The sequence below is a fragment of the Antechinus flavipes genome, chromosome 4 (assembly GCF_016432865.1).
Source record: "Antechinus flavipes isolate AdamAnt ecotype Samford, QLD, Australia chromosome 4, AdamAnt_v2, whole genome shotgun sequence".
Lineage (NCBI taxonomy): Eukaryota > Metazoa > Chordata > Mammalia > Dasyuromorphia > Dasyuridae > Antechinus > Antechinus flavipes.
The window spans coordinates 208,983,186-209,001,318 of record NC_067401.1 but is presented as its reverse complement, the minus strand read 5'-3'; the positions used below and the strand labels follow the sequence as shown (position 1 = coordinate 209,001,318).

At 36.0% G+C, this 18,133-nt stretch overlaps 1 protein-coding gene across 2 annotated transcripts in view; it reads right to left on the bottom strand.

Annotated features, from left to right (window-relative positions):
* RUNX2 (RUNX family transcription factor 2) overlaps positions 1–18,133 on the bottom strand; it is a 456,664-nt gene that overhangs the window by 240,889 nt on the left and 197,642 nt on the right. For both annotated transcript variants that reach the window (XM_051997072.1, XM_051997071.1), the window contains one exon: positions 5,689–5,850. In XM_051997072.1, the coding sequence (XP_051853032.1) occupies positions 5,689–5,850 (162 nt within the window). The remainder of the gene's footprint in view (positions 1–5,688; positions 5,851–18,133) is intronic.

The following is an 18,133-nucleotide window of genomic DNA, read 5'->3' as shown; positions in this document are numbered from 1 at the left end:
AAAGGTGTGTCTATCAAGCAGGTGTCGACTAAAAAGCAGGGTTGTCTCCAGAGTAAAACACAAAAACAGAAAACAAAAACAAACAACCTATATTTTCATTAAGTTTTCACTTTGGCTTTCAGAGGTTGATTGTTACAGTTTTGTAGTTCTAGTTTTTTAGGGGGTATCCTTAAGAAATAAGAACTGATCCTGTCCAAAGCTAATATTGGCTTATGTGTAGTACATTACCGTAGGATCAGAATGAGCAGCAAGAATACAGGGATTGGAATGAGAAAATTCTTAGCTCTACCATTTATAACCCGTCTTCTCTATAAAATGAGGGAATTAGGCTTGACCAAGAGTTCTTAACCTGGTACCCACGAACTTGTTTTTAAAAATGTTTTTGTAACTATTTCCATATGATTGGTTTTCCTTGTAATCACATGAATCGTTGTACATTTAGTAGCATGCGTCAGAGAAGGGTCCCTGAGCTTTGCCAGAGAGTACATGATTCCAAAAAAGGTTAAGAGTTTGCTGAACTAGAGGATATTGGAATCACAGGATCATAGATTCAGAGTTGGAAGAGACATCAGAGGCTATCTAGCCCAAACCCTTCATTTTATAGGTAAGGAAACTGAGGCCCACTGAGGTGAAGTAATCTGCTCAATGTCACAAAATCAGTAGGGTCTGAACCCCACTTCTTTACACTATTCCATGATCCTTACTTCTAATATCTTGTCCATCTTTAAATCTATGATCCCAGAAACTGACCCACAATATGTAGTAGAAGTTGGTCATGGGCTTATTTTAAATTACTTAGACCCAATAATGTTTGGTTAATACTCCCCCAATCCCTGAAGAAGGAAAAACAATAATAACATCTTCCCAGGCCTCAGATGACCAGATGGGGATTTTCCACCAGCAATTTCTAGATTCTGTGATTGTACTAAAAACATTTTGTTTGTCATAATTCGATTCATTTAGTTGATTGGGTTGACCTTTCAAGATACTAGAGCTTAGTAGAAGAAATGCCTTCAAAGGTCCTGTGTGGTTGGCTATTTAAGGGAATTGTTAATTCTTATACTTCAATACTCTGATAGATCCTGTGATTTCCATGGTTGTGGTTCCTCCTTCTACCATTGTTCATCCCAAAGCTTCCATACAGCTTCCCTAAACTGCATCCTATCCTGCAGCTCAGTTTATTCTGTAGCAAAATGGGAATCATGAATACTTGCAAATACTCCCATTGTCCATTCCAATGGCTTTTTCTCTATCCTTATTCTTGATGTATCCTCCCCTGATTCCCCATTCCCTGGATTTTTTAGTACCCTTATCTTTATATATAGTTTGCATTTCTCTATATGTCTACATGTAAGAACCTTTAGGGCAAAGGGATGCTTTACTTTTATCTCAGTATCCTCAGTGGTTAGAACACTATATGGCACAAAGCAATTACTTCACAAATGATTGACTAATTGGATTTTCTTTGCTTCTTAGTGTTTCTTATCTTGTTTGTTTCTAATCTTGTTTGTTTCTTAGCTATCCGTGAATAGTTGTTTCCTCCCAATGGACTGCAAGCTCAGCTCTTTGTGAGCAGGAGCTATTTTGTTTGGGATTTTATAAACTCAGTTGCTTGTGAGATGCTCTAGTAGGAGCTTAATGAATGTTTAGATTTTTAACTTGTTCTGCTTAGATATTTAAACATCATGAAAAGGAGCTAAGGTGCAAAAGTATTTGTTTCAAAGAAAAAAATACGGTCCTTCTCCCAAGGATTTTTATTTCTCTCTACAGGTTGTGGAATGAGTGTCCTCCTCCAGAATGGAGAAACAACACTACTCAATCTAAGGCATTTTCTTTCTAGCCCAGTGACTTTCTTTCTTTTTTTTTTTTCATAATTATAACTTTTTATTGACAGAACCCATGCCTGGGTAATTTTTTTTATAATTATTCCTTGCACTCACTTCTGTTCCGACTTTTCTCCTCTCCCTCCACTCTCTCCCCCAGATTAGCCCACTGACTTTCAACTCTGATTCTTCTTTACATCTCAGAGAGACCTGCAGTAAAGTGTCAGAATTAGGCAAAAGATTATAAAATTTAGAATTGGAAAGAGCATTAAAGACTGAAAAGATCTTATAGATTAGAGCCTATAACACCCCTCATTTTACAAAGGAATAAAATGGGTCCCAGAGAAAGAAAGTGACTTTTCTGAAATCCAATCGGCAGGAAGTAGCAGTGCTGGGATTTAACCCCAGTTCTTTTGATGAAAAATCAAGTGCTCTTTCCACTATATTATGAAGTTCTTGAAGACCACCATTCAATTCAAAGGACCACACTCTGGAGACCTCACAGCACCATCTGCAGACTACATAATGAGTGTGGAACAAACTTAGAAAGACATGTTCACCCACCTCATCCCCCCAAATAAGTATACTTAGAGTTTCCTGGCATGTAGTTTGCAAGATCTCAAGTTCTGATACCCAAGCTGAAGTATCAGACTAATAAGAAACAATGTTTCTTTTTAAAGTACAGTAATAACATAATTTTCTTTTGAAAAGTCAGTAATTCTTTATTTATATATTATCTAGTAATGGGCTCCAGAGAAATAATTATAAATCTTGGTGTCAAGTGTCACAAATGCTTTGAACATCAAAAATACTGTGTGAATGTTATCATTATTATGGGGACAATGAATGGACGTGTGTGTGTGTGTGTGTGTGTGTGTGTGTGTGTGTGTGTGGTTCTCCCTTCCTTATTCTGACATTCCCTTGTCATAACTAAAATCAATAAGAAATAACCTAGTAGTACCATGATTTCAGCACCAGATTTCAATATGGCTATTCTGTGAATATTTTTAGGGCATAATACAATGAAATAAAATGATTTTTTATTAAAGGATAGCCAATAAGCAATTATGTGAATGCACTTAAGAACTATATTTAAAGGAATTTTATATCAAATTCTTTTTTTTTTACATACTAATAGTCATCCTCTAAGTAAGGGATGAAAAACTGATCACTAAACCAATTATATGGTATATCTATATATTCTATCATTTATATATTCCATCCAAACAGATTTAGTTAATGGACTGTCTCATTATAAGGTAGTCTCACTTATAAGAGTGCTATGATATGGTCTTCTCAAGGTTAGCACTAGATACATTATATTTCCTTAAAAAAATACATGGCTCATCCTATTTGCACATGAGTCCCTGAAAGAAATGGTTTTTATGGGCATAGTGTTCTTCAGATGTTACATAAGGGTACCAAGAATGCAAAGGAACAATTAGGAGAGAATTCAAAATGGCAACTGCACCAAATAATTCTGCCCAATGTAACTCCCGTAAGCACTCTCCCTACCTGGAACCAAGACTGGATGTATCGGGGTTCCTCCAGCTTCCTGACAGCTTAAGTCCAATTGTTTCTTCCTTTTATACCATATGCTGACAGGAGGGATTTTCTGTTCTATTTTATTAAATGTTTATACAGCACCTCTCACCTGGGCATTAAAGTATTTCTCTTGTAATGATTCAAGGAAATGTTAGAGAAGGTGGGAAGAAACTGGACTAAATTCAGTTCAAAACTAGTTTAAAGCAGAGACTTGTTCTCCACTCTTGCCCTGGGTCAATATGAGGCTGGCTCATGAGTCAATTTCTGGCAACACCTTTCTTCCCTGTAGAATGGGAATGTGTATGTGTAACTATTTCGTGATGCTTTAAACACTATTCATTTTAAGGGGATTGGAAACACTCTTAACTAACTAGAATGCCAAGCCGTCTTAATTATCACATATATGGATTCTTTTCATTGTTGGCTTTCTTAGTAGTTGATAGTTGGGTTTTTCTTTTATCCCTACGTTCTTGTACTTTTATATAAGGAATACCCCTCATAAGTAAATCCCTCAGGTAGTTAATTTTCCAGCTATTTTATTCACAACTAGAGGTTCTCTTAGGTTTTTCAGGAAGTCACATGGCCAAATCTAACTGTTTTACCTACAAAGAGCTGGACAGATTAATGGAAATAGGGGACCCAAATAGAAACAAGTCTATATTATGCAAGTCAAATTAATATGGCATTGTTCAAAAAAAAAAAAAACACCCTACTCTTTCAGAAGGAAGAGAGTCAGTAGAGACTCACTGTTATCATACACTCAAGCCTTCAATTCCATTTAAATACTCATCTTTCTTCTATGTTTTCTATCTGCCTAAATGAGATGGAGATCCCAATAAACAGAGAATATGTCTATTTTTATGTTATATGACTTCGGAAATATGTATACCAATTGTAACAATGAAAAACAGTGACATGTTGTTTTCCAAAGAACTCTGTCCCCTGCCACCCCAAACCCACTTCCCTCCCTACTCACCCCCAAGAGAAGCCATCTGCTGCAGAAAATATGGTGTGCACTAGGACCAGAGAGAACTTTTCCTGCTATTTGCTTGAGAAACAAAGCTTTCCCTCCTCCCAAGTTGAAAGAAATAAAGGAGTCTGAACTAATCAAAACCTGCAAGCCTGCTGGCGGAGGTTCAACTTGTCAGTGATGCAACTCAGCGGAGTGAATAACGGCTGCGAGCTTTGCAGAAAATGAGAGAGAGACAGACAGACAGAGAGAAACAGAGACAGGGACACAAAGAAAAAGAAAGAAAGAAAGAAATTAACCTGGCCAGGAGTCAAACAGGTGTATGGGGCCTGAAAACTTGGATGGGGAACAGTGTCTGGCAAACACAGGAAGTCAGACACAGAATCCAATTCTTTCTGGTCTTTGTTTTGGTGTTTGTTGTTATTTTAGAAAATTGAGACTTGCTTGATTCATATGATACACACTGTTGTTTAGCCAGAGGCTCTTCAACCTTTCTCTTACTGCCTGTCAGCAATCTTCATGGGACCCTTCCTGGTGATTTAAAAAAAAAAAAAATGGATTATCTGAGATAAAGAGGACCACCTGACTGTTTAAAATAGGCAACTTGACTGTGTCCCAGGAGTCTTTGCAGTGCCTTTCAGAGGATGGAAGCACAAGCGCTTGTACATATGATGCTGCAACAGACAGAAGTATGATATGTTTTGTATGGATTCCTAAGAAAAAGCTGCCTCTCTACTTTGATCAGTCTGAGGCCACATAACTTTTTTCAATGTCTGCAGGGTAACTGCAGCCTGAAGTGACTAGACCAGTTTCTGATAAGAATCTTAAGCACACATGAGTTCTCAGGGAACTGGCTTCCTTGAACTCCTGGGATTTTAAAAGAGGAAGCGTTTAGGACCTAAAGAAGAAATAAATAGAGGGTTATGTCATCAATCTGTAATCCTGTATTTAGTTGAATTTAGGTGGGGAAAGCAAAGAAAGTAACAGAAGCAGAAGGAGGTTTGGGGTAAGAGAGGCTTTTTTTGGGGGAAAAAACCCCTGCTTATCAGATGGGATTTCCCACAGTGAATAGTATTCAGCAAGATAATAAAATAAGTGCTAAGGAAGTACCATCTTAAGAAAATGACACTAATATTTGATAAGTTTTCATTTCTTGCTGACTCTTAAAATTTAGAGGTACCTGACCCTCACATTTTGGAAACCTAACTTCCATGTTGCCACACCTTTCCCCACTCCCCTTCAAAACAGAGAATTATTCTAAGTTTTTACAAGGTCATCTCGGCCCAATTTGTTTCCATCTCCACTATGCCACTATGTGTTTCTGGATTTTAATTGAAATACAATCTTTACCTGAAATTCGTCTGGGCACATCGGTGATGGCAGGAAGCCCCGTACCCCGGGTGGAGGACAGAGGGGTGGTGGAATGAATGGATGGTGATGTCATCTGGCTCAGGTAGGATGGGTATGACTGGTCATATGACCATGGAGGGGATGACTGTGCCTGCCTAGGGTCTAGGAGGGGAAAGAGAAAAGAAACAGAAAAAAAAAAAGATTTATGATACCAGAAACTAAAACCTTGGTAAACATGGATATCATCATAAAATTTAGGAAAAATAAAGTAGGAAAGATGAGAATAAGGAATGACTACTCCATACCCCCAACCCAACCTAACCCTGAGATTTTCTATTTACAATGAAAACAGTAATTTATAACACATCTTGAGACTGTTCCTGGTCCTTCACTGGCATAATTCAATTGGCAAAATCCTTTTTAGGCTTTTCTGAATTAACCTAAATTTTCTGAATTAATTAATTTTCTGAATTGCTTAAGTATGTAAGTAAAATGGTCTCCAAAGCACTTCTTATCTGACCAATATATTTGTTGATTCTCCTTTGTTCTTATATAAAATCACACGGTTCCATTTCACAGTTGGGTAATAAGGTGCAGGGTTTTTGGGGGGTAGGGGAAGGAGGGGAAATGCAAGGAGGCAGAGGTACAGTATAAATTTTTCTTTTGCTATCACTGAACTTGAAAACTATCTTTAAGGAAAAAGACATAATTGCATTTTGAAGCCTGCTACCATTAAGAGAGCTAAGGAGCCCCTTCATTATTTGACTTCAACATAAAGCACTTGGGTGTCTGACTTGGAGAAAATGACCCAAAAGAGGAGGCTGGGAAAAGTGTTTTTAATCCCATTAGCATTTGCCCCAAAGATGTCATATGTTTGGAATGTGGCCTACTGTTACCTACAGTCACTGCAATAATAATAGTAATAATGGGCCGCCAACTGGTGGGGCTTAGCCAATGAAAGCTGACAATGTCTTTTGATGTACTACAACAGATTCTTCAGAGGGAATATCTTAAAGCTGAGTAGACTGAGGAAAATGGTAGTATACAACCCAAAAAAGACAAAGTAAGTATACTATATGATTCCAAAATGAAGTTTTTCTAATAACTTTGCTTTTAGGTAAGGGTTAGTGTTTCAAGACTAAGACCAAACTTCTGTAATAGACATTTTTTAAGCAGTGATGAAAAAAACAAAAAGAAGCCAAACATGTCCTAACTTATCACAAGTTAATTTGTTAGAGTTCATGCATACAGTAGGGATATTTTCCACACTTAAGTTTACGTCTGAATCAGCTCTTATGGATCAGGAAAAAAATTTGCTTTTCTCCTCTTGCTTCCCTATCCCCCAAATCAGAGACCTTTATTTGAAAGGGATTAAGTTCAGTTACTGCTTTATAAAATACCACTACAGTAGAACTTGGGTTTGAAGAAATGAGTATATATGAAGATGAGTTTTCTGAAAGAGATCTAGCCTTGAACCATCCCACTCCTTGCTTTTCCACACACAAAGTACTTCCAGCTACTTATTGTTTATTTGCTCAGTTAGGGCATAATTTATTTGAAGAGCTATCTAAATGGAGCATGTTTCCTTGAATTTAAAAAAATCCAAAAATGGATATCTGTAAATATATAGGCATATATGGGAATCCTATTCAATTTATCTTTAAGGGAATTAACCCCTTAAGGTTTTTTGTTAATATTAAGGCTCAGCAAAATAAATGGTTAATATAAACTCTCCTTTTAGAAATCTGAGGGATATTTGATCATTAAATGTAATGAACTTCTGTTGGCAGTGTTTCAAATCTGAGTGACTGGCAGTTGTTATATCTGATATTGACATACTTTCCTGCCTTGCATCATTAATGTAATTCACTATTCAGAGAAATGGTACATAATCTTCAGCTGGGAAGAGTATGATTCCTAACTGCCCTGAAAAGCACTCTTATAAAACAAAAGATTATGCTCAAGCAAAATTCTCAATAAATGAAAGAAACTAGAGACAGTTCAGACTCTTGAATTAAGTACCTAGACTTTAAGCTAGAACTCAGAAGCTAACCTTTTCTTTATCTTAATTTGCTACAACATTTTAAAAAGTCAGCTAACTTTTCCTAAAGTCCATTTCTTTCTTTATACAAAATAAGAATAAAAGCAATTTCATATGAAATTTCAAAACCAAGGAAAATGTAAAAAACTTCAAAATGTAAAAGCAATTCAGATGACTAGCTTACAAAAGTTATACTATGACTATAAATTAAAGGAATTAGGAGCATTTAATCTAGATATGAGAAAAAAGAAGTACCACAGAAAGAACTCTGCCTTTCACTTACCATCTGTTTGACATTGGGCAAACTGTTTCACTAACAAAATGGCACAGTGGAGTCAGGAAGTCCTGAATTCAAATTCTTAGTAAAAACCAATAGACAACTATAGTTGTCCTGGACAAATTTACATATTTGTTTAAAGGTAGATCTTCAAGGACAGAAATATTACAACTGAGACTTCAACTATATACATATATGTATATATGTATATCCACACACACAACTGTAATCAGGACATTGGTGTTCTTTTATTTATCCTTGCCACTGAGGCTTTAAAGATTTAAATTGCAATTATAATGTTTTAAGTTAGACACAAGAAAGAGTTTCCTGATTGGATGAGTTATAACTAGTACAATTTATAAGGAGATGGTACATTTTTCTTCTCTAAAAATCTTAAGAAGAAAAGGAAACCTCTGGGTTCAGTCCAATCAGGTTTAGAACTAGCTACTTCAAAGTTTCTGTCTTAAGATTATATGATTTTTCACCTCTGTAGCATAAAAATATGGTCTGCTGGATCAGATCAATAGTTTACATGCAGCCCAGTGTTCTAGATCTGATAATCACTCTATTAGAATTTTTTTTTAACTTTTAAAAAATATATATTATCTTTTGGGATTAGTTTTAAAGAATGTTTTTATTTTATTTTTTCTTAATTATAGAGTAAAAGCAATTCAAATTCTATTTTAAAATGTTTTTTAAGTTCCAAATTTCTTCCTTCCTTCCTTCTCCTCCCCACCCCTCCTTGAGAAGGCAAGAACTTAGATAAAGATTATACATGTGTAGACATGCAAAACATATTTCCATATTAGCCATGTTGCAAAAGAGAACAAAGATCAAAAAACAAAAAACAAGAAAAAATAAAGAAAGTTAAAAAAATGTACTCTTCAATCTATCTTCAGACTCCATTAACCCTTTCTCTGGAGGTGGATAGTATTTTTCATCCTAAGTCTTTTGAACTGTCTTAGGTCATTATATTACTAAAAATAGCTAAATCATTCACAATTGATCAATATCAAGATTATTATTACTATGTACAATGTTCTCCTGGTTCTGTTCACTTCACTTTGCATCAGTTTATGTAATTCTTCCCAACTTTTTCTGAAACCATCCTACTTGTCATTTCTTGTAGCATAATAATATTTCATCAGAATAAAATGCCACAATTTGTTCAGCCATTCCAAGGAAATGTTTTATGAAAGAAAGTATAATTTCTTTCCATGATGTCTGACACAAAAAGGCAGTAATAGCTATCCCCCCTAACAACCCTAATATTCCCTGATAACCTTTTATGGCACTGTTAGCCTAATTAACTTATCTAAATTCTTCTTTCAGCCATTCACACAGTACAACAACTTGTCTTGATTCTCAAAGTAGTAGATTCCCTAAGTTTGATAATTTTTTTTAGCATTAGAAAGAACTTTTCTCAGTACTTCAGAAATTCACAGAACAAGAGATTACAGCTGACTAAAAATCATTGACTGAACTGACTGGACTAGAATTTTCTAGTCCAGTTCTCTCATTTTATAGATAAAAACATGAGGTCCAAAACCCAAAGAGATTGGACTGAAAAAAAAAATTTCTGACTCCAAATATAACACTCATATGACTGAACCAATCTACTTTTCTATTCTGATTATTGTTGAAAAAGTCCATATTGTTTCTTTTTTTACATGCTATGAGCCTATTGAAGACCTTAACTTAAAAAGGCTAAAGTCCCCCACTGCATCCAAGGCCACTTCCAGTCATCCTCTTCTATATCTGACCACTGGAACCAGATGGAGAAGAAAGTAAGGTTGGTCACATTGTACAGTCTTTCCTCACTTAAATCCAATTCACGTTTCTAATATCATGGTCCTTTTCAAGAACAATAACAAGCTATGAATTTTTAAATGCTTATGCCATGTTTTCCTTCTTTGTCTGTGCCCTAACTTCAGATCAAAATCATCACCAAGAATTTATTATGTACCTACTCTGTACCAGGCTAAGGGCCAATGATACAAAAAAAGAGACAAAAATAGTCCCTGCCTTCAAGAACCTTATAATCTAGAGGGAAAACAACATAAAAACAAGTGTGTACAAACAAGAGATATGCAAGATAAATTTGGAGATGATCTGAAAAGGAAGATACCAACTTAATGAAGAATGGAAAAGGTTTAGAATTAGAAAAAATAATGTCAAATAAAGGCAATATAACTCAATGTTTTAAAAGCTATTGCCTTTGTTCATTCACTATAACCCAACATTATTAAATAACATTAAAGATCTCTAAGCAACATTAAAACTCTGTTATATGGCATCCTCCTACTATATAAGTATAGCATATTTGCTATTTAAAAAAACTAGTTCTGAAGATAGGAAAAATTCATCTTAACCTGCACTATCAAAAGCTTTGTGGTCTCAGCTTCCTGAAGAACTGAGGAAACCAAAAATCTTTTTTAAAGAACTGGGATGAGTCAAGACAAGTGATAAAGATGCTTCTTCGATTTTTCTCTAATCAGTTGAGGTCACTGACAGGGACAGGGCAGAGAACTAAGATCTATGTCACACTGACAGTGAATTCTGTTGATAGACTATTAACAAACAGGAAACTGAAGTTTCAGTCTCTGTCTCATTGTCTAATGTTCTAGGCAGCAAATATAATCCTTCCTTTAATTAAATTGATTGATTTGTTTCTGGGTGTGCCTGAATGTCATTACCTCTCCCTAAAATCCCTTCCCCCTCCTTCCTCTTAGGTAGAAAGGTCCTTCATCCTCGGTTTGTTTCTCAGAGAAAAGATGTAACTCAAATACCCTGATCTAATTGGACCTGGGGATAGACACTGAGGTGAGACTGTGACACCTTTAAGTCACAAAGTTTCTTTGTAAGCAGCTGCAACCTTTAAAAAAGAGGAGCTGTATTTTGTGGTGGCGAGGAACTAGAAATTGAGTGCATGCCCATCAGATGGGGAATAGCTGAATAAATTATGGCATATGAATGGTATGGAATATTATTGTTCTATTAAAAAAAAAAAAAAGATGAGCAGGCTGATTTCAGAAAAGCCTGAAGAGACTTACACGAACTGATGCTAAGTTAAATGAGCAGGACCAGGAGACCATTGTACATGGCAACAGCAAGATTATGTGATGATTAATTTTGAGACTTGGCTCTTTTCAACAATGAGGTGATTCAGGTCAATTCCAATAGACTGTGATGTAATAAGCTATTTGCATCCAGAGAGAGAACTATGGAAAATGAATGTGAATCAAAGCATAGTAGTTTCACGTTTGTTGTTGTTTGTTTGCTTATGTTTTTTCTTTCTCTTTTTGATCTAATTTTTCTTGTGCAACATGGAAATATGGAAATAAGTTTAGAAGAACTGCACATGTTTAATCTATATTGAATGCTTGCTGTCTATGGAGGGAGGAAGGAGAAGAAATTAGAGCACAAGGTTTTGCAAAGGTGAATGTTGAAAACTATCTTTGCATGGATTTGAAAAAAATAAAAAGCTATTAATAAGTTAAAAATAAAATAAATCAAAAAATAAAATAAAATGGGAAAAAAAGAGAGGGCTAAATTGGGGAATACAGAAAGGCTCATAAGGATGTAGAACTCCACCAACTTCTAAAGAATTTATTGAGAATTTAAAAATTCTTCTCATAATGGAAAGGACCATGGCTTTGTATTTAAGAGGTTTGGGTCCCAAACTCACTCAAAGCTCTTTTGATCTCACCTGAAAAATAAATTATACATTGTTCAATACTGTCACAATTTTATGTTTTCACTGATACGAAGAAATGTATAAATAGCTATATCTCCATTCCCTTAAGGGCAGCTAGATAGTATAGTGGATAGAGTACTCACTTGAAGTCAGGAGGATCTTAGTTCAAATCTGGTCTCAGATGCTTACTAGCTATGTGAATTTGAACAAATCACTTAACCCTTATTTGCCTCAATTCTAATCTGTAAAATGGAATATATGGAAAAGGAAGTGGCAAACCATTCCAGTATCTTTGCCAAGAAAACCCCATGGACCTAATTGGACATAACTAAATAACTCAACAACAACAATTGCACCAACATTTATTACATTTATTAAGCATATATTATGGATAAGACACTGAAGTAGGCACAAATAATTCAAAAGGCTACAAAGCTGTGGGATGATTGGGTACTGTTCACTGTGCCATACTGCCACCTTTTTACCCTATTATCTCTTTCCTTCTTAAAAGCAAAAGCAAATGTCTTTGGCCTTGAGGAATCTGCATCCTCCTAAAAGTCACAACATTAACAGAGATAAAGAGGAAATATCTGCAAAGTCATTTCATAAGGAAGACATCATCATGACCTGAGATGATTAGGAAAGGCTTCTTGTAAAAGGTGGTACTTTGGTTGTGCCTTAAAAAAATCTGGAAAGTAGAAAAGCTTGTCTATATTAATTATGTAGTTTAGAGATACACGTTACATGTACACTTTAAAGGGTTGGTTTTTGGCACAAACTCCTGAGAGCCCTGAAGAACAAGATGTTATATATAAAAGCACAGAAAAAGGATGAGGCGATAGAAAGAAACAAAGGACCCTAGACGTATTGATGATGATGGTGGTGATGGTGATGAAAATAGTGATGATGCTAATGATGATGGTGATACCTTACATTTATATGGGGCTTTAAAGTTTGCAAAGTATTTTACACATGTTTTCCCATTTGATATGGGGATCAACTCTGGAAGGATAGGTGCTACTATTCTCATTTTAACAGAGGAAAAAACCGAGGTAGAGAGTTGATAAGTGGCCTCTAAAGAGTTATATAGCTAGTAAGTCTCTGAGGCAGAATTTGAATACAGTCTTTTGTCACCAAAAAAGAATGGAAGGAGATGAGTTTTGTATTATGTATTATAATTGTAATACATAAAATCATTATGTATTAACAATTTTAATACATAACAAAAAAACTTGAAAGAAAATAGCCAGATTTTCAAGAGAAAATATTATTCCAGGAGAAGGTAAAGAACAATATAATAAGTAGTGTTAAGAATTATTTTTTCTTTTCAGGAAAAGGAGGTAAATTTTTTTTTTTGTTAAGTCTGAGGCAGGATGTTATTGATTTTAAAATGACTAAATGGTCAAAACAATGCCTCGTTCCTCAGCTCTCTTTATTGATAATGAGCATAGAACAAATTAGAAAATAGCAACCCAAATAAGCATTTAAACTACCATTATTGCCAGAGATACACAGAAATATGTCCTAATGGAAAGTTCTCAGTCTAAATCCCAGTTCTGCTATCTATCAGCTGTTATAGCTCTAGGCAAGCCCCCTCTCCACTTTGGGTCTCACTTCCCCTGTAAAAAGCAAAGATTGGACTGCATGGCCTTTGAAGTCCTTTCCCAACTCTAGACTTATAATCCTGTTATCCTTCTTTGGACAGCTATTCTTTCATCTGTAAAATGAGTAGGTAGGACTAGTTTATCTATATTATAAATTTATAAGGTCGCTTCCAGCTCTAATACTCTCTAACATCTCTAATACCCAAATGTAAGTCACCTGCTGGGCCCTTGAGTTTTACTAGTGTCCCCTTACAGAAGAAACCAGCAACCTCTCTTTAAAGCAGAAAGATAGTTGTCAAAAATTCAACTTAATTTCCTCTTCTTTGTCTCAGAAAGAAATTTTTTGAAAACCACGGAGAGGGAACATAATTAGTTCTTTAAAGAATCTTTTGACATCATCTGTGCTCTTGAAATTTTCTGTGGACCCAGCTACCAAACAGAGCTATGATTTCTAAACAATTACAGAATTTAAGAAACTTATACTCTTCTCACGAGTGATTAGATCAGTCTAGACAAGGGGTTCTTAAATCTTTTTTCCCCTCTGCCGTCTGGTAAAGCCTATGGACTCCTCAGAATAATATCTTAAATGTATCAAATAAAATCAATTCTACTAAAATAAAACCACCAAACTATTAAAATTGCTAAGTTCACAGATACTCCCCCCAAAATCTGTCTGTGAACCCTAGGTTAAAAATCTCTGACTAAAGTCTCTCTTTCCAAGCTCCTAATAGGCATATTTCAAGTTCTTAAGTCTTACAAAGGGTGAGATTTTCATAGGCCATCTCTGTGAGTCAATCGATTCTGTGTATTCCGAACCACTAACTGTGGTAGATGATATGGGGGAAAAACAAAAGAAATAATAGACATGGCCCTAGACCTCAGAGAGTTTACAGTGTGCATGGGAGACTGGACATGAAACATGTTAACATGAAACAATTTGACACAAAGCAATATGGAATGATGCATTGTTAAATCTTCTTAAGTAAGAATCTTCAAAGAATACACTTATGCTTAAAAAAAAAATCTGCGAGGAAAGGGTTTCTTGAAAGAAACCACAGGAGCACAAACATGAGTCTCTTTAAAAGTCAGTCTTTTTGTGTGTTTCCGCCACCAGCCCTTCATGAAGGCAATGACTGCATCTGCTTCCCACTCTATAAAATGCTATAGGCCGGCTACACTACCTAGCAATGTGCCGGGGAGGGGGAGTCAGTAAATATTAATTGGGGGAAGGGAGAGGAGGATTTCGGTACGCTGCAGACGGCTTTGCATCAGGGCTCACCTTTAAGTGGAAGCTAGCATTTCTTCAGATGAAATCTACAGTAAGATAATAAAATTTTCCCCTTCAGGTAGGTTATGGATCTCATGACGTTCAACCCCTTGGTAAGGAGCTAGAAAGTCTGCACAGTGTCATAAGAAGTCACAGCTTTCTGTGACTAAAAGGCCAAAGTGCACGAGAAACCTCCCAGAGCACTGTACTATCTGAATAACTTCCCCAGGATAATTTCTTTAAAGCCTGTATGTTTGTCTCGCTATCAAGCACGGAGCAAGCAGAGCAGAAATCAGAAATTTAAGGGGGAAAGCTCCCTAACAGAACAGGATGATTATACTTAAGGAGGAGGTACAGAGAGATGAAAAGATGGAGGAAGAGAAGGAAAAAGAGATGAAGAAGGAGGAGGAAGATGAAATAGAGAAGAAAAGAAAAGGAAGAGGAAAATTCTCATATTATAATAATAATAATAAAACAATAATAGGTTTAGGGGAGGGGTAAGTCGTCAAGCTGCCAGAAAGCTTTACAAAGGTTCAGTTTTTTTAAAGGCTATACTTGAAAATTCAGTGATTACTAATAGCAGTCCTCCTTTTGCAAACATTTTTGTTATGCATGTGTGGGTGTGAAGAAAGGGCTGCTTTCGTAAGACTCACAACAGGGCATATCATGCACATGGTGCTGAGCTTCATGCAGAGATGGGCTGAAACAAGTCAGCAGGGGCAAGGCCTAAACTAACACACAAACAGCTCCTTCCTGTTCACACTGCCAGGTAAGCTTCTGTGGAACACGAAATATCAAGAGCTATTGTTTTCTTCCACAGCCTGGTGCCTCTGCTGCGAGGGGCTCTCGCGTTTGGGGGAGTCGGGAGTCCCTGGGTTCTCCCTCTTTGGATCCCAACATCTCCGTGCATCTCAAAGCAGGAACCACTGAGGAGGCATCTGAGGTTTCTTAGGCCTATCAAAGTGGCTGGAACTTAACACAAAAGTCAGTGTTTGAGGGCAGCTATCTTAAATTTCACCCAGATCAGAGAAAGCCAATGAACTCAATTGAGAAAAGTGGTTTCACAATTTCCTATGTTAGAAATCCCCATCATATTATTGTTACACACACACATCCATCAATCCTCACTTGAAAGCAATCCCCATTTGAAAGTGGAGAGAGTTCTGACCATGCATTTCACCACAGAAACTATATCAAGTTAAATTCTATTCCTGCCACTGTCTTCCCAGCTACCACCAAATGTCCAAGTACTGATATTTCAAAATGAATTTTACACAGACCTTCAGCTCTTTTTTGGCATCATAAAACATTATCTCCAAACATATAGATAGCTCCAAAGGGTAATAAAATGGAAATAATATTGGATTAAGAATTAGATTAAAGTGGAGCAGTTAGGTGATGCAGAGGAGACAGTACCTGCCCAAGAGTCAGGAGGACCTGAGTTCAATTCCAATCTCAGATACTGACACTTACTAGCTGACCCTGGCAAAGTCATTTAACCCCTAATTGCTTCATTCAAAAAAAAGTAATAGGAGATTAAGATTGGAGTCTTTTCTCAGATAGTCTCCTTCTTTCTAGTCATACACATACTACTCCGATTCATATCCTTGTCACCTCTATCCTGAATTATTGCAACCGTCTCTTAACTGGTTTTCCTTCCTCAAGCCTCTCCCCACTCTAATTCATCTTCCATCTAGTTGACAAAATGACTTTAAAAAAATGCAGGTCTGACATCAGCATCTCCTCACTTCTCAATAAATTCCAATAGCTTCCTGTTACTGGAGATCTAATATAAGAGCTTCTGTTGGACATTTAAATTCTTCATAACCTGGGCCCTTCCTATCTTTCCAGTCTTATTACACCTTATTCTCCTCCATGCCAGACATTCTGGCCTCTCACTGTTCCTCACACAAAACACCCAGAGATCTCCAAATTCCATAACTTTGCACTGGAATCTTCTCTCTTCTCACCTCCAACTCTTATGGCTTCCTTCAAAATTCAGCTCAAATGTCACCTTCAGCAGGAGACCTGCCTGGTCCCCACAGAAGCTAGCATATTCCTTTTTACTTACTCTGTATCTACTTTAATGTATACATCTTAGATACACAGGTCCTTATATATTAACATACTATCCATTATTGTTTTCTCTTTTCATCTGTATCCTCAGCACTTAGTAGTTGCTCTTCAGTCGTTTACCCATGTCCGACTCTTTATGACCCTATATGGGGTTTCTTGGCAAAAATACTGGAGTGGTTTGCCATTCCCTTCTTCAGTGGATTAAGGCAAACAGAGGCAAAGTGACTTGTGCAGGGTCACACAGTTAGGGGCTGAGGCCAGATTTTATTTCAGGGCTTCCTGACTGCAGGCCCAGTGCTCTCTATCCATTAAGCCATCTAGCTGCTTCCACTTAACACTTAGAACACTGACTATAATAATACTTAATGCAGTCCCAGTTCTGCTGGTAACTAGCTGTTTGACTTAGGTGATATTTAAAAGGATTCCTTCTATTATCAAGAATGGTAATAGAAATGATCCAGAAAACATCTTTTGAAGAAACTCTTAAAATGAATCCCAGTATCCTAGCAAGAGCATTTTGTTAACTATAAACAATGAATATAGTTTTATAATACATAAAGTAAAGGATAGAAATAATGTTATCATTTGTAAAGAAGAACTTCATTTTCTTTGGCTGATGAATGGACATTTCCCAGAGCTCATAAAGGTAACCACCAAAATACATTTCACAGCATTCTTGCCAACTTTATCAAGATGGCTTTATATCAAAGAATACTGAAAGAGAAAAATGCCTGAATAAAACTATTAAATTTGATACTACTGAGGACAAGTATCACATTGAAAGAACAATAGCAGAAGAAATGCCGGTAGTTTACAAGAGAAAATAAATCGACAGAGTTCAGGAAGAATGTCTACAGTTTAAAATACCCACATACCAACACAAAGACTATGAATAAAAAATCAAATGAACTCGACATCTTAATACAAGCTAATAAATACAGTCATAAAGGCTTCAAGGAGACTTGGTGAGGCAAGTTCATAATTTTTTTTAAAAACCATGGAAAGATACACCTTTTTAAAAGAGAGACTAAAGTAACAGAATATGATCAAGTAATAGCAATCTATATTTTTTAAAAAAAAGATATATACAGATATATACCTATATCTATATAAATCTGTGTTGAAAGGCTCAAATATTAGAATAGAAATATGGTGAGAACATTTGGGTTAGCCTAAAAGGAGAAAGAGAAATGAGATTTTTATCATTATTATAGAGCCAACCCAGTCAGAAGGATGACATAGATTATACTTTGTTAATACAGTTTATGAAAACGATACAAAAGCAAGATATAAAAGTTATGGGAATTTCAACTGTCAAAATATTTGCTAGAAGGCAGCATGACCTAGTTCATAGAAGCTTGATCTTAGAGTCTCAAACGCTTGGTTAAAAAACCACATCTCTAACATTTACTGGGACTATAAGCAATTTTTTTTCTCTCCAGATCTTAGTTTACTCATTGGTAAAAATAAGGATAATAATAAT